The following is a 25,388-nucleotide window of genomic DNA, read 5'->3' as shown; positions in this document are numbered from 1 at the left end:
CACTCTACTGAAGTCCAAATTGCTTTACAGTTATCCTGACTTTCCTATGTGGCTTGAATAAAAATGTTCCCAACTCCCTTGAAAACTGCAGTCACTATTAATGCATTTTATAGTCAAATAGAAAATGTGTGATGTCAGCTACACAGTCAGCTAATCCTCCTCAGGAATTTTGATATGAAGGTTGTAACCTAAAATGATGACTCATCTGAAAAAATATTAGTTCCTGACCCCTTTCTCTGATTTAGGGCATATGGTTTTGTTTTTTCAAAAAGTCAGAATAAGAATCCTAACAAATTCATTAAATTCCATGTGTTTTTCCTACTAAGTGCCTAAAGATGAAATTATATGACAACCACAGGGAAGAATATATTGATTGGTAATTAATTACCTTGGAGAATCCTTGGCTAAAATCCATTTGCCTGTGTACTGCATTTATATTGTTAGAAATGTTATTCACTTTGTCCTGTACACAGTTTTGGGAAGGAGAGGAGAGGATTCTTTAACAAGCAATTATATAGATTTATGTATCTTGGGTCAGGCCTCAAATGCAGAAAAATTCTTGCCTGTAATCTTAATAGGACAATTATGCAAGAAAGTAGAATTTACTTTGGGGTCTGTCATTCCATGATTTGTTTACAAGTCAAAGAGGAATTCACACACCCTTAGCCTAGTAACATTTCCCTGTATGTTTGTCTGTAAACCTTGAAAATTTGTCCATCTGAATGTTCAGTCCATGTCAAAGATGGAATTTAGATAATTGCCATTCATATAAGAAACCTTAGCAGCAAAGAAAATAATGAAGTGCACAATTGGGCTATTCAGACTTGTAAGATGTCTCTCAGGGTGCAAGGGGAATAACACTAAGTGGGAAATTTGTAGGGTTCTTATTTTAAACACAGTGTGACAGGACTGTAGCATGTCAATGGGTAGTAATCAATTGCCTATGCCTGATCATTTTACAGTGACTGGTTTTAACTGAGCAACTGACACAGTGTAAAAATTCTTTTTCCTCCTGAAAAACTTATCTATTATATGTAGATAAGGAAAATCTTAGCTGAAAATCAAAGTGGAGCACCACCTCAGTCTGCCATGTACCAGTCCTGCTACTGATCAGCCTCCCTCCCTCCTATTCAAACTGGTTTATTGCCTTGGCATATTGACAAACTCATCTTTTCTGATGGGAAAACCATTTCGGGAAAGAAAGAAAATATCTCAATCTCTTCTGCTTCACTACCACTCCTACATAATTAAAACATGATTCCCTTTGTTTACTGTCTACTTAGTATTTCTTGGACACAAAAGTATATTTTTGCAAAGAAGACATCTGCTTTAAGATTTTTCCTGGAGGTGTATGACAGCCCTTCTCAAAACTTATCAGAATTAGTCTTTTTGCAATATCATATTTCATTTTTCAAGAATTCCTCAAAACTCTGGAAAAGTCAGTATGCATGAGGTTGAAAAGAAAGGTAAAAAGTTTTATTGACAAATGTCACCAGTAAAGATTATATAAGGTGTTATTTCATATTGTGTTGCAGTTTTAAACCTTTATATTAATTTGCCATATACTGAATTACCAAACAAAAGGCCAACAGATAATTGTGTTCCTTTACTATGAGGAACACTTGAACTAATTAAAAGTAATTCAGCAAATTATCTAAAACCATTTAATCAAATATAGAGAGAGGTCAAACCTAGGGCAGCACTATTTAAATCAAATTGAATTCCAGCTAGAGAACGGACTTCAAATAGATTTTTAATTGCAGTATTTTGTCCACAGGGCATTCTATCACACACACTTTGTTTTCAAGTAAAATCCACCAGAATATCCTCCATCAGGGCAGTGCTATTGATTACAGAATTTCTGTATTATGAAGTATGTAAGTATGTTCTAGGGCTTTCATTCTTTGGTCATCTTGCCTATAGTTAATCTCTCCAGCCAAACACTGAGTGCTTCCCCTGACTGATTCATTTCACTAAGCAGGAAAAGAGGAAACCAAAACATGACACTAGTGCACAGAGCCTGCAGGAGAAGGGTGAAACCCTCCATGAAGGGCTCTGTCATTTTATTGCTCTCTGTCAGCGCTGCCTGAGCACAGAGAATGCCAAGCTCAGATTTCCTTGGGACTGCCCCAACCACAAGGACACGCAGCTTTGGGCTTCTACTGTGCTTCTAGGTATATGCAAAGCCATCGGTGTTTCCTCTTCTATTCTTCTAGTTCCATGTGGATTTCAACCCCAGAAAGAAAAGGAATGGTGAGCTATAATCATTAGGACAACAGAAAAGAGACTGTGTTTTCAATGTTTTGGATTTTAGATGATGGTAATAATCAAACTGGTCTATTGGTTTGTGAGTTTTTTGCACAAAATCTTTGCTGGATGACTAATAACTGCAACAGTATTCAGTTTTTTTACAAAGAGAATTTTCATGAAACTTTTTCCTTAAAAACTTATTATTTAAAGTACCTTTGTTTACAACTAATGATAACTTTTTAAAATTAATTATATTTCAAATATTTTATTGTGGATCTAAATTGGCTTCAGATTCATAAATTAAATGCTCCGTTCCATACATGATATGATTTGCTGCATTAGAAGGCTACAAAGAGGCTACAAAGAGATATTAATGACCTGGATATCATTAATATCTCTTTGTAGACATATTTTCCACTCATTATTTTCCACTCTTTAAAACACTGTATTCTCCATGGGAATTATCACAACAGAACATTTTTGCACATCACACAACCACTTAAAATTACACAGCTGCAAATATGCTTTAAACATGTTTATAAAGGATCCTAAAATCACATGCTAATGGTCTTATCAAATAGCTGATATCAGTAAACTCACTGAGGCCAGAACACTCCAAAAGAAAAAGGGCAGCCAGTTGCAGATACCAGAGCAGGAGCACTGCCTGATAACACAGATTAGGATTCTAGCATCTGCCCTGGCTGGATGGAAGCTCCCGGAAGAGGCTCCTGCCAGAGCGCAGGTGCTGCATCTCCTCACAGCCACAGCAGCCACACCAGAGAGTGGGAGAGTACTTGAACCACTGGGTTTAGAACTGAGCATGATTCTGGATCTACCAAAACAGTGACACCCAGAACCAGCACAAGGCCAGCTCTGGCAAACGGGACAGAAGCTCTCATAAGGATGAAGTGATCGTGTCATACGAGCATAGGATGCTGGAAACCAACAACAAAAAAAAAAAGGCAGCAAAAAGAACAAAGCATTTCTTGTTCATTCTACACATTCCATTCAAATATCTACACAAGTAATCTCAATCTGTGAAATTCAAAGGGCCTAGATGTGCTACTTCATAAATATTTGATTTCTAGATCAAAGTTCCATTGGGTAAATGGGATTTTTTCGGAGTTAAGTGGAAACTAAAGTGGAATACTAAAAGCACCTACTAAAATGCTAAAATGAATCAGGCTCTTCTATTGGGCCTGATTGCTAAATTGTGCAATTAAATAAACTTGACATTGAGAACAGCTGTTTTAAATTCATTGCATAATTGTTTTTAAATACAATAAATACCTATATTTAAAACTTTTGTTATTTACTTGACAGACTTGAATCAAAGGAGCCTTTCCTGTCCGTTGGGTAAGTAAGAATATGCATATTTTCATGGATGTTTATGTATTTAACAACCATACAGTGTAATTTATGATATTATATTACGCATACACATCCTATTTCAACATGATAGTTATTTATTATAGTTAAGCTTATAAAATGCAGGTTTTAGTTAATAAAGTGAGAAGCCATGGATATTTTCCTTCTCAAAAAGAAACTAAGTTTGTTTTGCCTTTATTGATTAAACAAAACTTACACTAAAATACATATAGGAGTTAAACATTGCATTAAAAGGTGGCTGGTTTATTAATTTGTTTTCACTGACTTTATTCAGAAACCATTCTAAATATCATCTATATCACTTCTCTAAACCATGAAAAAGTAATTGATAACGTCCTTTAAAAAATTGTGATACTTCAATAACAGAAATAAAATAAAATTTATGAAATAGAAAAAAATCCATTTTAGCCTGATTATAAAGCACTGCACTGATTTGCATATTTCAGCCATAGCCTTCATAGTGTCAGAGTCACTTAAACAGTTATATGTTCTCTATTTTAAAGTGATAACTCATCATACCAAAAAAATTATTTTAAAACGTGTAATATTCTAAAATATATTATTCTTCTAGAAAATGTAGACTAATATATGTATTAGCGGTAATTATCTGTATTTTACTTCTGAGTCTGAATTTCACTTTTCATGCACAATTTTCCTTTCAGCTTCATTCTTTAAAGCTTTCCAAAGTGTCCTAACATTCTCCCTCCCTGTTTTCCTTCAGAAGTGTCTTTTTAATGCGTCTTTACTCTCATCTTCCTTTGTTCACACCATACTTTGTGCTATCAAGAATATAAAGTGCAATCAAAAGATCCCATACAAAATATCCATTGAAGGGTTAGTTCTACCATGTAATTATCAGTGACTTCCAAATTGTTGTACTAACTGCAGAACTAGAAGTCAGCTTCAAATTCTGAAGTGCAGAGTAAAGTTAACAAGCAAGAAAGTGTGTAAATTATGATCAAAAGAACTCTACAAATTAGCATAAACAGGACAGAGATACATCTTGGTTTCTGTAGCATGAAGTAAGTATGGTTTGTTTGAGTACATTTTGGATTAATTGCTTGTTGTTTCTACTTTCTACCAGCTCAAAATTATTGGAAAATATTTGGAGGGGGCATGGAGGGTACACTGCTCTTGTTTTGCATGCTCTGAAATGTCCAAATTTGCTATCAAATTCAGTCCCTTCTGTTAATAACTACCATTACTCCAATTTGTAACTCATCCTATTAAATTGGCTTTTTGGGACCTCCACTCTCATAATGAAGGGATTATTTGAAAATACCAACTTTAAGATTAAAAAAAGAAGTTGCATGTCATTTTCGTTGAGAAGAAAAGTCCTAAGTACAACAATTCAGCAAACAAATAAAAATACAGTGTTAGCAGTTACATTATTTGCCAAAAAATAGTCAATCCTATTTCTTATAGTGATCTGAAGAACCATGCTGGCAATTTTAGATTATTTGCCTAGGAGGAAGCATTGTGTTTTGGCTTTGGGTTTGTCTCCATATGAGCAGATTGGTGGCCACTATGTAAACGCACATTATGTCCACATATTTATTGTATATGACTTTGTCTCTAAAACTGATTCCTCTTGGGAATTCTCATATGCACAAGTAGACTTAGCTTTTTTCCAGAACATTTCAGAAGTCTGCCTGTAATGTACTTGAATTCTTTTATGCAAGTTCACAATAATGAAGATAGATAAAAACTCTCAAAATTATTCCTTGTGTGCTGCTTTTGCCTTTTACTTCTGTATTTCTTTCGACCCCAAGGAGGGCATCAGAGGGTTACACCACCATGTTCTAAGGAGGGGCCCAAACCAACATCCCCCTCCTTGGTACCACATAAAAGAGACCCTCCTAATCCCACAAAAACTCATTTTTTTACAGAGAATGAGTTCTTGTTCCAGGATCTGTATCTGAAGTTTTAGCCCAGAGAGCTGCAACCACCAGGCTTTTAAAATACAGTAATATTTGCAGAAGAAATGCTGACTTAACCACTATTAAACAAACACATGGGTGCCCTTAATAGCTCGTGCTGCCAGAGTTTGTCAAAGCACCAATCTAAATTACTTTTGGCTGCCTCCAGATGGCTTGATCCTGTACATCAGCCTCCCATTCATCTATCTTCTGTAAAAGAGATTTGTTTCCACATTCTCATGCTGCCTGCAGGACCTAATTAAGGTTTTGCATTTTGCTGTGCCTAAGCATACGACTTTTTGGTGCCTTTCCACTGCTAATTGTTTTGGCAGGGGAAGGGAACATGAAGTGTTACAACCTAAGACCTCAAGTCTGCCACAGGTTTTTGAGCTCTGTGTGTATGTGCAGGGCTGCAATCATCCCATAAGAGATCCCAACCAAAGGAAAATTGGTTGATAAAATGTTGCATTTTTTCTGCACCCTCAGAAAGCAGCCACAGAGAAGCAGAACCCAGCTCTTGTTGTTGTGCTTCACATCTCAAATGCAGGGAGAGAACACCTCCTGTATTCCCTTGGTAAAGACAATTCCATTTATCATTCTTTCTATGCAAAGTGCATAGCAAAGAAGAAAAACCCACTCTCCTTTACTCCATGTGCAAGGCAGGGGTTTAATTTTGCACTGAATCCATAGTAACATCTTTAATGAAAGTCTCTCATGGTAGCATTCAGAAGCAAAAAATCATCATGAATACATTCTGTTCAGATAAGAGTAACAATGCAATACTGTGATTTTGGGCTAAAATACAAAATTTAATTTGATATTGTGTTGTCTTGTTTTGCCTCTTAGTGATGAAGATAAAATCTTTAGGGAAGGCTGAGGTATTTGTTAGTGCCGACTACTGAGTGACAGCCTGTAAGGGCATAGGATAATCCTCTCCAGAAATGTTATTTCCACACATTTTGGGGTTTATGCTCATATTCAACATGAGCAAGACCAAGAGGTGTCTGGACTTTCTTTCCTTTTCAGGTCATATAGCATTCATGCTCATGTAGGTTTAATATAAAAAAGAAGTCATGCAAATGCTCAAAGTGCCTGGAAGACTAATATCAGAGGCAGGAGTTTTGGTAAATATCCACCACTGAAAACATATCAAATTAGTTTAATGCAGAAAAGTCTGAAAGGTTCATACTTAAAAAGGCAAGGCAAGTCAAGAGTCCTGATAAAAAAATATATGGATACTGCAAAATGGACACTGCAAAAAGAACAGAGTGCCATCTCATATTAAGTTCATCCTGCTATGTGCAAAGGATATATTATAATTTCAAAACAATATATATTTAAAATAACAACATATTTTAATTATCCACATCAGCTCTCCATATTTGGAAATTTCCTAACAGTAAAGATGCATAATTATCACCTCAACAAAACAGTTATCATTCTCTCCAGATAATTAGATTGGTTGTTCAATTATTTACCACCAGCTATTTCTTGGCAGCTGATTTTTCATAGCTATCTGCATTTAAGAGTTTAGCACCTGATAAATTTCAGCTAATACCACATGCAGATTTTTAACTAGTCATTGGCCTGAGCCTTAAAATTAAAATCTCATTTCGTAAGACTCAGAAAACGCAGAATCTTTTAAGGCCTGTAATAGTATTATATGGTGGATAGAGGCCATAATTATTTTGTAGCTGTATTGTACAATAAATTCTTTGAATTAATTATTTTTGGTTTCTAACTATAATTGTATGCAACTTCCATAATAACATGTGGTCAACATAACTTCACCATATGCAGAGGCAGAAATTTCTCTCATAGCAATAATGATTTTATCAAACATGTAAAAATATTTCTCTTCTGTCAGATGTCATTTACTAACATGTCCATATTGCTGAATTCAGAATAGACAGGGAGAGAAAAACAACTGATTTTTTCTGAGTCTCCTAAAAAGAGATTCATTTACTGCCAGCTGCAGAGAATGGGCTTATTTCTGGATAAGCAGGCAATAGTGCTTCAGTGAGATGGTCCTTGAAAAATACCATCTCCAGCATTGCAAAGTATTTTTTCAATTTTTTTTTATTGTTTCCTATAAGCAGTATAATTTTAGGTGCAAAGTCCAGAGGAAAATATAAGTGAAAATTAATGCATTGTATATATTTATTTAATGATGAATAGTTGTCTGTCATGGAAGAAAGAAGACAGATAGAAGTAAAATTAGCACCAGTCAATGCATTTTTTTACATTCTTAGTGAAAACACTCGAGGTCTACTGGAGTAGTAGTATAAACTACTACTTTCCTCACCAAGGCCTTCTTTCTAGAAAGTATATGAGAGTAGAAAATACTGAAAAGCCATGTTTTTTCCAAATAATATCCTAATCACAGTAACTTTCAAATATAGGTACTTAATTCTGCAAGACACAGAATAATTTTGGTGGACTCAGGTTCTTGGAAGAACTTGGAAATGCTTCGAAAAGAGAAAAAGTAAATTTCATTAATTTTCTTCCAGAAGAATAGTTCTAAGATACATAAAATAACTCAAGTTTATCAGCCACATTTGTTTCTTTTGCTTAGTAGTATTTTCTTTCCTGCAAGGCTATTTTGCAGATCCGTAGGAAATTCTGCTCTCATCCAATGGTTTGAGGGATCACATTCTGCAAAGTGAGATAGTTTAAATAAAAGCCTAGCGTTTTCAGGGTTTGTTATGATAATACTCAGTCCATTTCCAAAATATGCAAATTTTTTCAGTTCACAGTCAGTTTTTGTGGGGGTTTGGTTTGTTGTTGTTTTTTCAATGGCCAATAGGTTGTAAGGCACAAAATAGAATGTAGCGTCATCTGTAGCAAATTCCATCTCTCTTGTTCCTCATCCTGGTTATCAGGTAGCACTGGTGGAAGGAGCAAACACCGTTGCTGCTGTTCCTAACCAACTTCACAAAAGAGAGAGCTAAGAAAATTATTTTTTTTGGCAGAGGAATAATACAAAAAGACGAGATACTGGACTCTATTTGCTCTGTTATTATGACCCAAATAAAACTACCGACCAGAATACAACCTTGTAACTCTCATTCACATTCAGGCCAGGTATTCAGGAGCTGTTTTCATGAAAATCACGGGAGGACTGAACACATCTGACAATTATTTAAACTCATTGTTTAGACCCAGGCAGTAATTTCTTGTGCTTAAAACCACTTGGGCTTTCAATGACTTAGGCAGGCAGTAGCAGATTATCTGCTTTTGCAGACAATGCCCTTTGAAACTACCACCTCTGATTATGTGTGGGGTTTAGCCTGGAGGCAAGAGGCACATGTCAGGGCTCTGCAAAGGCTCTTTACTGGATGAGACTTTCTGGGTATTCTCAGAGAGACAGGAGGGATTTGACAGCCCATATGTATACCTGTGGAAGACACTGAGAATCTATTTATACCATTTAATTCCAGGTAGTAGTACTAGCATCCTTCTCTTCCAACTTTCCAAATCCCACAAGGCTTAAACTTTTCTGTAACTGCCCACTTACTGTTAGTTTAAGACTCTGAAATGGGCATGAATATGAAATAAACAAAAAAGGGCCAGGAGACTTCTTCTCCTTTTTAATGCCTTTATTAAAAGTGATCAGCTCAGGATTGGGTGGCTCGACGGGTCTGCAGTCTCTGTCGTCTTCCCGGGCGACTCAGAGGAGGAGGATATGCACAGCTCTGTCCACAAGGGGCAGAGCTGGGGATCACGTCCTCGTGGGAGCCTTTAGGGCCTGCTGATCCCGTCAGATGGTACCTTTGCCGGCTCAGTCAGCCTCGTCTCACCGCCGGGGTCGTCTCTCCTGGTCAGGGCGAGAGGCTCTGAAGGTCGTTTGCATCTCTGCAGGTTCAGCATTCGGCTCTTCACGTCTAGACATCACTCTAGTCTCTCAACTCTTAGGTGGCTCGTCGTTTTGGGGTCTTCTCTGTACACCGGGGGACCCATGCTGCATTGTGGTCTTGGAGTCACTTTGCATAGCCCCCCCCACCTTCTCAGGTCTCTTCTACTGTTCGGGAAAGTTCCCACCCTTCTGGGAAAGGTACAACTTAGCCTCGGGCGAGGCTCTGCTGATACAAAAGGAGCGATTAGCCACAACGACTCGTGATTACAATAACAAAACACGAAGAACTTCAGCAGCTACCCGTGGTCTGGCTGCTTTTTGTAACTTTTTCTCACAAAAAAAATATTACCCGAATTTTGTTCATAACAGTCCCCCCTCTTTTTCTTTGATCGAGCTTAAATTCCAAGCTCGCATCAACTCACAATTTTTTTTGTTTTGAATCTACTATAAATCTCTTGTGCACTTTGGTAATCATGGTTACTAAACCTTGTTACTTTCCTTGGTTTCTTCAGGTTGGTCTGCACGGCAAGTACTATTCTACTAAAACAGATAAATAAGCATAGTAAAAAAGCAATCCTCCAAGTACACACACAGTGAGAAAAACTACCTTTTCCCATACATCCTTTTTGAAAATCTCCAGGTTCTCCCACCCACTGGGATCAAGTGTAGGAGTTTGATCTTGATTATTTACACATGCTAATCTTTTTATTTCATTTGAAATGTTCCTAATAATTGAATTCTTTATTTTTAATACTGCCTGGAGCCAGATTAATTTGTTTAACATAGATATTGGGATCTCAATTTGGCTTTTACAATTTTGGATTTTCTCAATTTCTATTTCACTTTCCCGGTTCTGTTTATTTTCTCCCAAATCATTATATATAGGAACTCCCAAACTTGATCCAGTTTCTTTGGGTAATAAGAGAATTGGTTTTATCACTCTAGCAATGCAGTTGCCAGACGAGATCAAACCTAGGGATTTTGGGCTCCCCTGAAATGTGTTCCAAAAGGGGTTGATCTCCTTTCCAGTACACTTATATAAATACTTGTAACAAACAATTTTTCTTACCATTTTCACCATTTCTTTACTTTTTACTAGATCTGCTGAGCTCGTTTCAGCAGCATCACATTCAAAGCACAACCAGGCTTCCCTTACAGTACACTCTCCTAGGAGTGGCTGCCCGAAAGTGGCAATATTGTATGCTCTCCAATATACTCTCTTATTTTTCTGATAAAGGACCAATTGGGAGGGGTTAACACGATCAGGGTCAGAACTGATGTGGACTCTCGACAAGGAGCTCACTTCCTCCGCACAGAGAAGTTGGTAGCATTCACTGCACCGCTCAGCTGGGCTTCCCAGAGCACCACCAGCAATCAGAGCCATCAGTACTACCCTTCCCAAGAGTCCGGTATGGGTCATCTTGCAGAGCCTGCCCACCCGGCCTTGCCTCTTGGGGAATTTTACTGAGGAAAAGCTTCCAAGCTCTTTAGAGTCCCTTCTACCCGCTTCTCTGGTTAAACCCCTCTTGGTCTGTTCCCTACCAATTTTGGTTTCCCCTCCCAGGGGAGTGCTCTGTAGAGGATTAACCTGGAGTCTTTAGAAATAAATTGGGGAACTTAACCAGAATTACTTATTTACAGTCTTAAACTTTTTACCAACATAGTTTACACAGAACAGTTTTGAAACATTTTAAGCAATATTAGAACTCCTGATACCAATTTTTTTCCACACAGTTCAGTCTATTTGACTCTTCCTTCTGAGAGTCAACTTTAAATCCTTTGGTCCTTTTACCACAGTATACTCAGGTGATTTAGCTTGTGAAGCAGATGAATCTTGTCCAGCGCCGGGGGGCGAGAGTGGTGTGGACTCTGGTCCAGTGCCAGAGGAAAAAAAAACCCTGATGTTGAATCCTGGTCCAATGCCAGGAGGAGAATGGCGTGCAGTCCAGTCCAATGCCAGAATGCCAGAGGGAGAAAAAACCTTATGTTGAATCCTGGTCCAATGCCAGGGGGTGAGAGTGATGTGAGTCCAACCTTTTTCCTTTTGGTCTGCACAGTCGAATTAGTAATGAAGAATACCTGAAACAGGCTTTCAAACACAGGCATTAATGGTCTGCTATTTAATGATTTTATTCTCTGTTTAATGTTATTGGTTCTCTCATCAACTTCTACATACTCTGTATTTTGCAAGGAGTTGTATTTCTCAGCTAACTTAACTCCCAAAGTACTTTTATTTCCTTATATCTCTGTGTATTTAATTCACTGGTTTTCTGTTCTATTTTCAAGATCTTATTTATCTCTTGCTTCTGTTTCTTACTTTCACTTAGAGCTTAAATATTTCTTTCAACCCCTTACACTTAAATTTTTGGGGTTTTTTCTTACACCATTCTTCTACACAATACACTTCCCTCTAAGGTAATGTGGTAAAACTTATAATGCACAATCTACATTACCTCTATTCTAATTTGTCTATATTCACTCCCACACATTCCTTCGCACCTTCAAGACACAAACTGGATCATTATTGCTAGAAAATCACGGGTCCCTGTAGCCCCCCTTCACCCTGGGGTTGGCCCACAGGTCTCAGTATCCCTGGGCCTCTTGGAAGGGCCCTGACTCTGGTTGCCTCTGGTGCACATTCACCTGTGAGGCTGTCTGCGTGTCACTCACGCTCTTACAGCTACAGCTCCCTCACACACCTGAGGAGCACTAGTCTGGTTTGCAGGTCACCACGCTCTTTGGCCACAGCCCCCACCCGCCCGGGGGACACAAGTCTGGTTTGCAGGTCACACATACACACACTTGCACTGCCCCCTTCCCACCTGCCCGGGAAGTTGAGGCTGACTTCGTGACTCACTCTCACACACACAACAAGACAACAAAAAGGTACCTTTTACTTTCACATAATTTATTACACATTAAGTATTACTGGCCAGTTTTGGTGCTATTGGATATCCTTTCTACCTAGCTGGTTTTTTGTCTAACTTCAGATGTTTTTCACTATTCTATACTATACTTCTTAGTACTTTGTTGAGACAGGACTTATCTGCTCCTGTATCTACTCAAAAATTCAAATTCTTCATTTAGGGGGCCCACTTCAAAGTTTACCAAGGGCTCTTCTAGATGTTGCATCGGGTCCCCTATAGTGTAAAGCCCCTGACCCTCTAATCGTCACCTCTAAGGATCTTCCCTAAATTATCTCGTTCCCTGGCTATTGCCGCATCGAGACTGAGCTTTCTACAAAACCTCCTGACGTGTCCTGGCTCCCCACAGTAATAACAATGTCGTTCTCTCAAAGAGCCTTGAGGTTTCTCCATCCCTCTTGCACCTGACAGTACTGGCCTATCCTTGCCTCCTCCTGGTGGTGGACCCACCCACCCTGCACTTTCTCTAGCTACAGCAACCATGATCTTAGCCTTGGCCTTTGCTTTTTCTTCCTCCCTCCTTAAATACACCTTCAATGCTTCTCTTAATAACTCATTAATGTCCTTCTCTTGCCAATCTTCCATCTTTTCCAGTTTTCTCCTTATATCAGGCCAAGATTTGGTAACAAATTGGACTTTTAACAGCATTTGACCTTCTGGGGTGTCTGGGTCTATTCTAGAGTACAACTGGAAGTTCCGCCTTAGGCGATTAAGCCAGGCAGCAGGAGCTTCATCCTTCTCCTGTGTACCCTCAAACGCCAATTGGGTGTTAGTTCCTTTGGGAACTGACTCTTTGATCCCCCGTATTATCAAAGACCTATATTCCCTCATGGCCTTCCTCCCCTCCTCCTGGTTAGGGTTCCAGCTGGGCTCCGTTAGTGGCAATTTCTGTTCACCTGTTGGCACCTGGGGTCCTGGACTGTTATCTTTCTCCCATATTCTTATGCCAGCCGCCCTTATCATCCGGACTTCTTCTGGGGAAAATAATATACTCAGGATGGAATTCATCTCCCCCCAAGTGTAGATATTTGGACCTAGAAATTGATCCACTTGGTTGGCTATGCCCACTGGGTCCTCAACTAAATGCCCCAACTCTTTCTTGAATCCTCTCACCTCAGAAGCAGTTAGGGGAGCATTCACAAAGCCAACACCTCCCGCTATTCCTCCCATAGGAACCTCTCTGAGGGGAAAGAGTCTCTCTGCCTTGGAGGTCTTGGATCTGGTGCTACAGTACGGCCCATCTTCAAATGCCAAACTACTTTGAGGAATATCTGGGTTACCCTGAACTTTCTGCCCATCAGCAAGTGTATTTGCTGATAGCTGTTCATCGGGCAAGGAGGCATTTATGTCCCAACTAGGAGGAGGTAAAGGGACAGCAATAGGAGGGGGAGAAGAGCCTGAGTGAATATTCAGCGGAGGTGGAGAAGGGGTAGAGAATACAGCAGGTGGAGTAGGCGCTTGTGGTGATGCAGAAGGAACTGGAGGAGCTGAAGGGGGTGGTGAGGGAGTGGTTGGAGGAGATACTGGGTTTATCATAGCAGAAGCTGAAGAGGTAGGAGGAATTTGAGCAGGTGGTAGTGGGATGGCAGCCGGGGAGGAACCGGACCTGCCATTTGAGGCGCTTGCAGAAGAGGATTATAAGGTGGAGGGGCAGAAGGAGGCAAATAATCCAGGGGGTCCCATCTTTTACTAGTTCTATCATCCCCTCCTTCATTCCCTTCTTTCTTCCTCTGTACCTTACAAATTCGCACCCCTTCATCCCCAATAGCGCTCTTTACCCAGCAAGATATATACAGTAATTGCTCAGGATCAGTATCTCCTCGAGCTGTCAGATAATTATTTAATTGTTGGCACATCCACTTATCCTTTGTCCCACACCAAGGCCATCCCCCTTGCAGTTCTAATTCTGGCCAGACTTCCATACAATAATGGATCATTTTCACTTTATCTAATCCCTCCGTGGCCTCTATAGAATCCCATTTCACTAACAGTTCTCCTAAGGGACTACCGGGAGGTATGTCTCTCAGTCTCTTGCCGGTCTTTTTACTATTACAACATCCCATTTTTGCAGGTCTCAATAAAAAAGTCTCAAAGGTGCCTCAACTGACCGGTAGTTTCAAAAAAACCTTGTTTGAGGAGCTTCAGCCTCCTCCACTGAACTTCAAATTTCTGCCTGATGCTCAGGACTTTATACTGAAACAACTGCCCAATCTCTTGATTGCCCAACTTTCGTCAGGTCTTATATCTATCGGGACTTGAACACACGATGCCTCGGCCAAGAATCCGGGTCGTGCCTGACTCCCTCAGTCAGGAAAAACAACTGCCTGATTTTTAGTTTGCCTAACTCGCCAATTTTTAGGCTCCACCGTATCAGGACTTAAAAGCAAACCACAGCCTCCTTCGCTGGGGTTTGTGCCTGACTCCCTTTGTCAGGACTTACTTTGCCTGCAGGGCTTGTGAAAACACCTGAATCCTTCTCGGGACTGACAAATCTTACGCGAATCCTTCTCGAGACTTACAAAAGTGCCTGACCTCCCTTTGTCAGGACTTTGGGGTGCGTGCCACTCATACACAGTAATTCACTCCGCACGCCCGGAGTGGGGGGGCCCTTTATTCCTCCTTGGGAGACGGCTTCACTCACACTGAGTCCATTCGCTTTCCCCTGTTTCCGGCCTGCCCCTTCGCAGGAGTCACGAAACGCGGTACTGAGGGGTCCCACTCGCTTCATACACACATGCGCACGTCTCCCACTCCCGCCACCGAGTTTCTCACCAGTCCGGTGCTCCGGTGCTCCTCTGCGTCGCTGTCCTGAGCCGATCCCTGGTCCTAGTAGCCAGCTGTCCTCTGAAGATCCAAGATGGCCAGTCCTGAGTCCTCTTGCGGCGTGGCTATTCCGGACGAGAGCCCCCAGCTGAAATAAACAGGGCCAGGAGACTTCTTCTCCTTTTCAATGCCTTTATTAAAAGTGATCAGCTCAGGATTGGGTGGCTCGACGGGTCTGCAGTCTCTGTCGTCTTCCCGGGCAACTCAGAGGAGGAGGATATGCACAGCTCTGTCCACAAGGGGCAGAGCTGGGGATCACGTCCTCGTGGGAGCCTTTAGGGCCTGCTGATCCCGTCAGATGGTACCTTTGCCGGCTCAGTCAGCCTCGTCTCACCGCCGGGGTCGTCTCTCCTGGTCAGGGCGAGAGGCTCTGAAGGTCGTTTGCATCTCTGCAGGTTCAGCATTCGGCTCTTCACGTCTAGACATCACTCTAGTCTCTCAACTCTTAGGTGGCTCGTCGTTTTGGGGTCTTCTCTGTACACCGGGGGACCCATGCTGCATTGTGGTCTTGGAGTCACTTTGCATAGCCCCCCCCACCTTCTCAGGTCTCTTCTACTGTTCGGGAAAGTTCCCACCCTTCTGGGAAAGGTACAACTTAGCCTCGGGCGAGGCTCTGCTGATACAAAAGGAGCGATTAGCCACAACGACTCGTGATTACAATAACAAAACACGAAGAACTTCAGCAGCTACCCGTGGTCTGGCTGCTTTTTGTAACTTTTTCTCACAAAAAAAATATTACCCGAATTTTGTTCATAACAAATACAGCTATTTTATATTTTTTTTTTTTTTTTGGCTTGAAGCTCTCTCACACGAAGTGGTTACCAAGCTACAGTAATAACAATGTTGGTCCATTCCTGAGACTGAATTTTTCAGTGGTTTTGTGTCATTACTCAATGCTTAAAGATCCTGCATTATGTACTTTTTCTACTGATCTGCAGTCTAAATCTAATTATTTCATGGTTTCCCTATTTGCCTGATTTTGTCATTCTACATCACTTTCACACACAAAGCAATATATATATATTACATTAAAAAGACTAATTAATTTAGCAAAAAAGTTATTTTCCTAATTTTTAATTCCTAAATTAACTTTCATTTCAACAAACTCAGAGATATTAATCCTAATAAACAATTTTTCCCCTTTCTGACCTTAAAAATATCAGTAACAATGTTCTTCATAATTAGGAAAGGCAAGAGCCTGAGATCACTTTTTATTCTTCTGGTTATTCTATTTCCCTTTCTCTTTTTTTACTGTCTACTATTCCTGTCTTCCAAGACTTCCATTTCTCTAGCAATTCTAGAAAAAAAAAAAAAAACATTTCCATATAATTTATGCATTGGTTTAATGATGAACTATTCCTTAGCACTCAATATTTGTACTCTCACCTATGTACAAGATAGCCAGGAGGTTTTCTAGAGGAGGGAAATTTATTTGCAAGAGAATGTCTCTGAAGGAAGTTCAGGGGCCTGAAATATTGAGGGAGTGTAGGACTGAAATCTGGGAACATAATAGAGAGGAAAGTCAAGGGAAAAGGACAACTCAAAGAAACAAAAAGGGAGATATTGCCTTACAATGGAAGATGGAGGCAGGAAGAAGGACAATATTTGCTGAGCATGTGCCCACACTGTGGGGCAAAACAATTTACATCTAATTTCCTTTTTTTTTTCCCAAACAGCAGTGACTGACCTACAATTTATGAAAAATAGTGTTTGAAAGGTCTATGATAGCAGCATTCCTATTTCCTGTTTCTGAAGTATCAACATAGCATCTTGCCACAGCAATCTATACAGGCTTCTGCGAGTATTCAGTATGAATAAGTTTACTGAGGCAGTCACATGCAGAAATATCATGAGACCTAAATCCCAACTCAAAACACATCTGAAAATTGAAACAGTTTTTCATGCTTCTTATGGCTGGTGCACATGAGACTCTTTATTTATTTTCACGAATTTCCAGATCATTACAAAGAAGTTTTATCTAAATTTCTTCCTCGTGATAGATATTGAAAGATAAAATTTTGAAGTTTTATATTTTGAGTTTCAAATTCCCTGTTATGCTGTACAAATCAGCCTGTGTCTGCCCCTTGCTCTTCTGCGTGTGTTTCCCTAACCACTTTGGTACAATAATAACAATTTAAACTCTTCTTAATATTAAGTTCTTAGCACACTAGGCCTTAAACAAATATTTGGAGGGGATGTGATGGTTGATCCCTCTGATTCCAGGCTTGAAATCAGTTTGATCTTTTTCACCAGAAACTGAAATTTGATCCATCTAACCTAACATCTTACTTGCACTTGAGCTACAAGAGAAAGATTAGCTTAAAAGAGTAAATGCTAAAAAGACAGCCAGTGCTGCTGTGCAAACTTTTACTTGACAGCCGGCTTCCCACCCTTCTGTTGTAATATAACTGCAGCTCCTCGATAAAGAGATTTCTTCTTTGGAGTTCAACCAACTGTGATCATAGCAATCAGCCAGTGGACTTGCTTCAGAAGTTACTGCTCTACACCAGTCTGTGCATTCATTGGCTTTCTAAACAGTAAAGTCAGGAGAAAGAGAGGAGGCAGTGCAGAAAGAGGCATATCAGAGAGAAACATTGCTTATGCAGAGCAAATTGGAACTTTCTGGTGTCTCTCATGTTTGTTAAAGATTTTTAAAAAGACAAAGAGCTTCAGGCTAAGAGTAATTGCCTTTAGTGTTGCTCTGTTAATAGCTTTTTGTGTGATACCAAGGAACAACTACTCACATCTTGTTTTACCGGGTCATTCAGCTGTGCACTTGTGTATTGTGGTATAACCCTAATTGAAATAAAATTGTGATATGTCCTGGTATCAGGCAAGCTTTCAACTAGTAAAATGAATTGGATCTTAGATCATTTTCTACTAGTTTATCTTGTTCTGAGATTTGACTTTGTTTACAAATGACTTTCCAATACCTTGGAATAATGATTTACAGACCATAATTTGAAAAGAAGCATGACTGTATCAGGGGTATTTATGATCATATTCCATAGTCTCTGTTTGGCCCAAACTGGTGTTGATTTCAAAGGTCTTGATTTTGGCTGGTTTGGTTTCAGTCTCTTTGGGGGAAATTTTTTCTTAGTTTTAATTATGAACTATAGCTCAAAAGCGCTATGAAGCTATCCCTTGAGTTCACAGATTTTATTTATCTCAGGTTCAGGCCAGACCATTATAATTCTCACCATTCCTTAAGCCAAAGTTCAACTTCTTCTACATCAGCCACAAATGCTCTATGTGTATGCACAAATTTAACAGGTCATAACAACTTCAATGCTGATGTAGCATTTAAAAAAAAAAAAGAATTAGGTAATATTCTGCCTTATCAATAGTAGGATAAGAGTTTTATTGCTAAGAGTTTAATTACTGTCATTCAAATTTAATTTTTAAAGTTTTCAGCCTTAGTTCTGAAATCAAAACGGGACCAGCTTTGCTCAATAAAATTAAATCCTTCATGACATGTTAGAGCACAATTAAAAGTTGGAGAATAAGACTTAAAATGAAGTAGAAATATCAGAGTGAATCTGTCATACACAACCAGCCACTGACAGTTGACATAGTTATGGTAGTGACTGTTGTTAGTGCTAAAGCATTTGTTTAATTTGAAAGGTATAAACTGATTTCCAGCAAATATAGAGGGTTAGAGGGTTGCTTTTTCTTTTCAGTTGTCTCTAATCTTGTCTTCAAAAAAAAAAAAAGGAAAAAAAAACCAAACCACCAAAAAATCCAAAAAACCCCAAACATTCTCAGCTTGCCACACTTGAGTCCTGTAGCCTTTATTCTAAAAAAGGATGGAAAGTTGAATCAGCTGCCATCCTGTAACCAGCTACTTTTATCAAAGATTTTGATAACCACAAGATAGATATCAGAAAGCAGTTGTAAGTCCCAACAATTGTAAATTTTTGTAGGTTGACAGAAAGGTTTGGGTTAGAAAGGACCTTAAATATAATCTATTTATAACTATTGCCACCCACGAGACCAGGTTGCCTAAAGCCTAATCCAATCTGGTCTTGAACACTTGCAGAGGTGAAGCATCCACAACTTCTCTGGGCAACCAATTCCAGTGTCTCACCATCCTCACAGGAAATTTCTTCTTAATATCTCATTTGAATCTGCCCTCTTTCACTTTAAAGCCATTCCCTCTTGTCCTATCATATAGTGACATGCCTTTGTCAAAAGTCCCTCTCTTATATTTCTTGTAGGCACCTTTAGGTACTGGAAGGCTGCTGTGAGGTTTCCCCAGAGTCTTTTCTTCTCCAGGTGTAGCAGCCCCCAACTCTCATCCTGTCTTCATGAGAAAGGTGTTCCAGCCTGTGATCATCTTCATGGCTCTCCTCTGGTCTTGCTCCAACAGGTCCACATCACTCTTATGGTGGGAACAACAGAGCTGCATGCAGTGCTCCACAAGGAATCTCATGAGAGCAGACCAGAGGGGGAGAATCACCTCCCTCACTTGATGGTCGTGTTCCTTGTGATGAAGCCCAGAATATGGTTAGCTTTGTGAGCTCTGAGTACACCCTGCTGACTCATATAGAGTTCCTTTTCAACCAACATTCTTGATAGTTTTTGCCAGAAGCAGTTATTTGCCAGAAAGTACCTACTGGATATGGCCTCATTTTCTTGCCATCTAAATAAGGGACACAAAGTAAAGAGAGTTTTCCAGGCAAACTATGAACAACAAATAGTCAAAATGAAAAATTACCAACTTTCAGGCTGCATTTTTCACATGAACTGTTTGTTCTGAGCTATTTGAAAGTAGGTAACTGTCATTGCAGGCCCCCCAGCCGGGTAATAATTAGTTTTGACTCCATGATTCCAGAAGGCTGATCAATCACTTTATTATACTATACTTGTTAAGAAACTCATCACCCTTACAGACAGTCCAATACAGACAGGTCCAGTTGGTCAATCAATCCAAACGCCATCACAAGTGGCTAATCAAAATATCACCTTTCGGTAAACAAATCTCCATAACACATTCCATGTGTGCACAACAGGTGCAGCAAGTGGAGATAACAATTGTTTCTCATTCTTTTCTCTCATCTTCTTACAGCCTTCCCCAGGAAAATGCCTGGGAAGGTTGTGTGCTGCTCTCTGTAACCAGATAGCTGCTGCCACAGCTAACACCTTCACAGAAATTAGGATCAATAAACAAAGGAGGAAAATAGAAGCGTTTCTCAAATAATCTAATTCATTCTGCAGATCTAAAATTTCTTGGTGTACAAATGGATATGGAACTGGAAGCTACATCTTCTGAGACAGGGAAGTTATTAAAACAAAACTGGAGCTCATTATTGTGGCTTATAAAGAAGTTTTGTTCCAAAGTGTTCCCATTTCTTTAGCAGAGATGGAGGACTCTGAGAGCTATTGAATAAGGCTTTGTCTTCTTGAAAAATGAATCTTTTCTCTTGTATACACATACACAAATTAATCATGGTTATACTTTAAATCTGGAATCAAGTATGATTTAGTTTCATGCTGACCTTATCTAATTGTCAGTAGCTAGGGGTATTTTGTGTTCTGGATGACTCTTTATAGGCTATAAAACTAAAACTGTCCTGCTGTGTAGAGCATTCACAGAAAAGTAAAATTCCAGCCATGTAATTGTATAAGGATGAGTAGTGGTAATGTGGTTTTGCTGGGAGGAGGCAAAAATCATGCAAGGGCAGTTCAGCAAGAAGGTAAGAGGGTAGGAAGGAGGATTCAGAGAACAGTGTTCATTCCTTCACAGAATCTTGCGTTTGGGGAAGAGATGCTGGAAGCAATTCTCAGAACTAAATTGTTTTGGTAGCTTTATTCAATTGACTATATAAAGTGAAATTTAGTCTGAGGTGTGCTTGTATTTTTAAAGTCTAATGTGCATTTCCCACAGTGGTAAGCCACTTGAAAACAAACCTTTAAACATTTGCTAGACATGGTGTATAAAAGTGCAAGTGGAGCCCTCATCTCCGCTTGTCCCACAGTCAGGGACTGTGACCACATAATCCAGAGAAAAATGTTACAGAAAATGGCAATAAAGGAAGCATAAAGTTCCACGAGCCTAATTTAGAATCATGCAAATCATAGGATCACAGAATGGCTTGTCTTGGTAGGGACCTTAAAGATTATCTAGTTCCAGTCTCCCCTGCCACAGACAGGGGCACCTTCCGCTAGACCAGGTTGCTCAAGAATTAGTATTATGTTCTCAATGGACAATAACAATCAGCCAATGAAATTTACCCATCTGCTGCAAGCAAGTTGTCAAAATTTCAAACTGTGCAACTGCTCCTGGTAGCTTGAAACAGCAAAATGAAGGAGTCTTCAGGAGAAGTACTGTAGCATTCAGCAAGTGCAAGCGAGTAGATGAAGGGAAATCACATAAAATACATACTGAATTCCCCAAATTTACTGTGAGTTGGTGTCGCAGACATTTTTCCACAGAAATCCTTTCTTTCAGATTTCTGCATTTTCTGGGAAGCTGAGGGCCCCCAGAAAGAGAATGTAAACAATTGTTATCAGCTGCTGTGAAATGCAATAGGATTCACCTTGATTGGCTCATTTTCTATGTTTATAATTAAGGGCCAATCACCAGTGCAAGCTAGGGGACTGAGTCCCTGGACACAACTTTGTTTTAGATTCTTTCTTTTCTATTCTTAGCTTAGCAAGCATCTGCAACTTCTCTCTTTATTCTATTTAGTATAGTAATAATGTATTATATATCATATATTGTTGGAGATGAAGGGGAGACGACCATCCTTTAATGCATCGAACTCCGATTTTATTGATCAATCAATCACCTTAAATAACAAAGTTAACGAACTTCATGCATATTCTGTAATCCAATTTCATGATAGGCTAACAGAGAAACTTCTAACCACTCCTCTTGTTTTAGAATACCTACAATTGTTTATTAAAAACAGAACCAGTGTTCCCAAAACTTCTTCATCAGTTCTCAGGGTGCCAGCTTTTCCCAGAGACGGTGTTCTTCTTGTTATGGGAAGACAGCCTGAGAACTTTATTGTTTATAAAGAGAGTCTAATTGTTTATAGAAATCAGAAGGCTGAGAACTGTTAGAAACTGCTTTACTTTTCTCTTCTACTTTTCTCTCAATTGTATGTCTCATGGCCTCTTTCTTTAAGCCATTCCTGAAAAACTCTCCAACAATATATCAATAAATCCAGCCTTCTGATCAAGAAACAAGATTTACCGTCTCTCTCTCATCACCAGCGACCCACTCAGGATGCTGTAATAAGTTGGCTCTTTTCTTTTTTTCTTCTTAAGATACAGCAGCGAGAGTGGAACATCAGTTAACAATCAATTCTGCTACCAAAATATTTGACAGAGTGTACAACATGTGATTTAAAAAATGTGGCTTTTGTATTTTAAAAGAGATTAGACATGAGAAAATCAGGTAAAACTTGAAGCCAAAAATGTGACCTGATTAAACTCAATATGCTCATTAAATTCAATATGCTCATCAAAAATCATCAATGAAGGAGAGAGAAAAATATTAATACCCCATTTTCTTAGTTACCCTTAGAATTTGGAGGTAACCACAAAGAAAAATGCCTGGCAGAATAAAGCAGGAGAGTATCCAGATTGCAGTCTTCCATGCTATGAAAGGTACGAGCACAAGTGAACAAACTATTGATACCAGGATTGTTTTCACATGGGAGTTTGCAAAGTGCTAGCTGCGCTTGGAAGAAATAACAGGCCAGCCATCGATCTAACAGAGCAGGCCAGATTTTATGAGGCCTTTATTTTACAATTTTTCTACCTGAGTGCAAGAGCAGTCAACCTAGCCCTGGTCTAGAGGATACACAGCTGGTTGTATGATGCACAACTGTCCTTTCCACTCATCTCTGACCAGACTGGAATTGAATCCAGTTCTGTGCTTGGTTGTAGAATAATCTCCCTATCAGGTGACTTGCCATGGAAATTATTACTCAGTGGGTCCAGAGTAAAAGAATGCTTTTGCAGATTGACAGAATCTGGTGTCTTCATTTATATTGTAACTGCACTTGCAAAGCATCGTCTGGGAGAAACAGTCACTATGGCTTGACATCACAAGCAGTGCTCAGGACCCTCAAAGTTCTATCTCCTTCACGTGTCCATTTTTCTGCTTTAAATCTTGAGTTGTTCTATCCAAAATAACAAAATTACCTATTAATTTAATCAGTAAACTTAGTTTAAATGAGAACACAAATTTAACTTAAGCCTTTTGACATTTTGAAAAATGGAAAGCACGTGATGCAATTTTCTAGATTTTTTTTTCATTTACATGAACTCTGACATTGTTGCATTCCAATTGATTAATTTTTTCTGCACTGTGCCTTTGTGTTTCATTCAGTGCTTCCAAGACAGCTTCTCTGAAAAGTACATAAAGTTTCAGATTTCTGGTTTTGTAATCTTAAAGAGTTAGTCTTTCAACTCCAGTGTTACCACTATGATTTTAATTTAAACTGCTGTTCAGTGAAAGGCTGTGGAAACACTGAACCCATCACTTAATCCTACACCTGTCAGCAAGAGTCTGCTATAGTTGTCACACCAAGTCGAATGAGACTCCTTCAATGTACACAGTATTATTAGCAAATTGGATAATCAATCACATGTGTATGGTTTGACAGTAGTACCTTGAACACACTGAATTTAGAACAGATTTTTGAGAGGCTGGACCCATCTCTCTTGTACTAAGGAAGAAAAAATATCATAGGGACATTGCGAACTCCCCACTCAGACTATGCAAATAAAGGACACCTTGGAAAATGGTTGGGCCACTAGAAATCTTCTTCTTTGCCTTTCTATGAAATGTTCCCACAGGAAACATAAATAATTGGACAATAGTTTAGATGACAGAAAAATAGCTTTGCAACATGAGAAAGTTGGGGAGATATTAAGTAGATTTACACAAGTATATTTACATTGGAAAACTACTGCTTTGTTTCTAAAGAGCATCAGGATAACATTGTTAAGCATAGGCTATGCCTGCAGACGGAGTAAGTAGTCTTGGTTAGGAGGAATTCGAATACTTAGCTGTACAGAAATTGTTGGGGGTTAGTTTTGCCTGCATCACTATTCTCTCTTGCTTCCATAAACAGCTCTGAAACCAGCTGATCCCCAGAGTCTGAATATTGATCTCAATGTCTTTGTCCTTGTCTGCTTCACAAGCTTTGCCTAATCCTCTACAGAAAAATGCCTTAGTGTTTTAATTACCTGAATGTGTATATGCAGCTTTGAATATTTGCCCAAGCTTTGTCTAAAATTCAGGTTGCACAATAAGTTCAACAGTTTTCCCAAAATACATTTCACTGGGATAAGAGTTCTTGGAAGAGAGGATGAGAGTAGAGAAAGAACATATCTAGAGACAGAAAAAATACAGCCTAATCATATTGCAAATAAATTCTGCCTAGTGCCTGCAGAAAGGTGTTTTAATGGAAAATAGTACACTATATGTCAACATTTTTATGTATACATGTACTCCTTAGACAAAATGCACCTCTTCAGATTAGAACTGGAAAAAAAATTTCAGTTTCAAAAAAAAAAAAAAATCCACTTAAAGTATTACATTCCATGCTGCACTTTTTGAAACTTAACTCCTTATCTTTTCCTCACTCAGGAAAAAGTACATCTTGCTCTTATTAATTGAATAAATGTGCAGAATTAGGGGAAAAAAAAAACCTTTTATTAACTTATGGTACAAAATTACTATGCAATTTATTCATTAATTGAAATATACAAATAGTAGGTTATGTTCAATTGTTTAGCATTTTGGGAGAAGTGATTGGGGATTTTTGGTGTTAAGAGGTTCTTTTTAGCTATACCTATTTGCCCTCATAACTTCATTATGGAAATGAATGCAAAATACTTCTCTGCAACTATTTTTCCTCTTCCCGCCCCCTCTTTTTTCCTAGTTGAAAGAATCACTGAAATAATTTGACTTTTGACAGTAAGTCTGTCAGCAAAAAAACAGGTTCTGGAGAATGTTCTCTTTCTCTGCAGAATATACAGCCTGAACTGCAAAACAGCAGTGTCCCTCCACTTCTATCAGCATTCTCATCCTTACCTAAAATAGAATTTTCTTTCAAGTAAAGGTGGGATTCAACCCACCAATTTGATTTATGTCTGAGCGTGTAGGTAACCATCCACTGAAATGTGCCCTGAAATCTCCACCATTTTTTTTCAATAGCTTATGGAAGCAACTCACATCTGATTGATTTTCTAATGGGGAAATTT

At 39.1% G+C, this 25,388-nt stretch overlaps 1 protein-coding gene across 5 annotated transcripts in view; it reads left to right on the top strand.

The window, feature by feature from the left end:
• The window catches only part of RALYL (RALY RNA binding protein like), a 373,063-nt gene that overhangs the window by 307,436 nt on the left and 40,239 nt on the right, over positions 1–25,388 (top strand). For all 5 annotated transcript variants that reach the window (XM_054280017.1, XM_054279769.1, XM_054279850.1 and 2 more), the window contains one exon: positions 3,574–3,606. In XM_054280017.1, coding sequence (XP_054135992.1) covers positions 3,574–3,606 — 33 coding nt within the window. The remainder of the gene's footprint in view (positions 1–3,573; positions 3,607–25,388) is intronic.

This window comes from Melozone crissalis, unplaced genomic scaffold (genome assembly GCF_028551555.1).
Source record: "Melozone crissalis strain CALT ecotype California unplaced genomic scaffold, PUWL_Pcris_2 ptg000002l_1, whole genome shotgun sequence".
NCBI lineage: Eukaryota > Metazoa > Chordata > Aves > Passeriformes > Passerellidae > Melozone > Melozone crissalis.
Note: the sequence above shows the minus strand (reverse complement) of the source record. Positions and strands in the feature narration are given on the sequence as shown.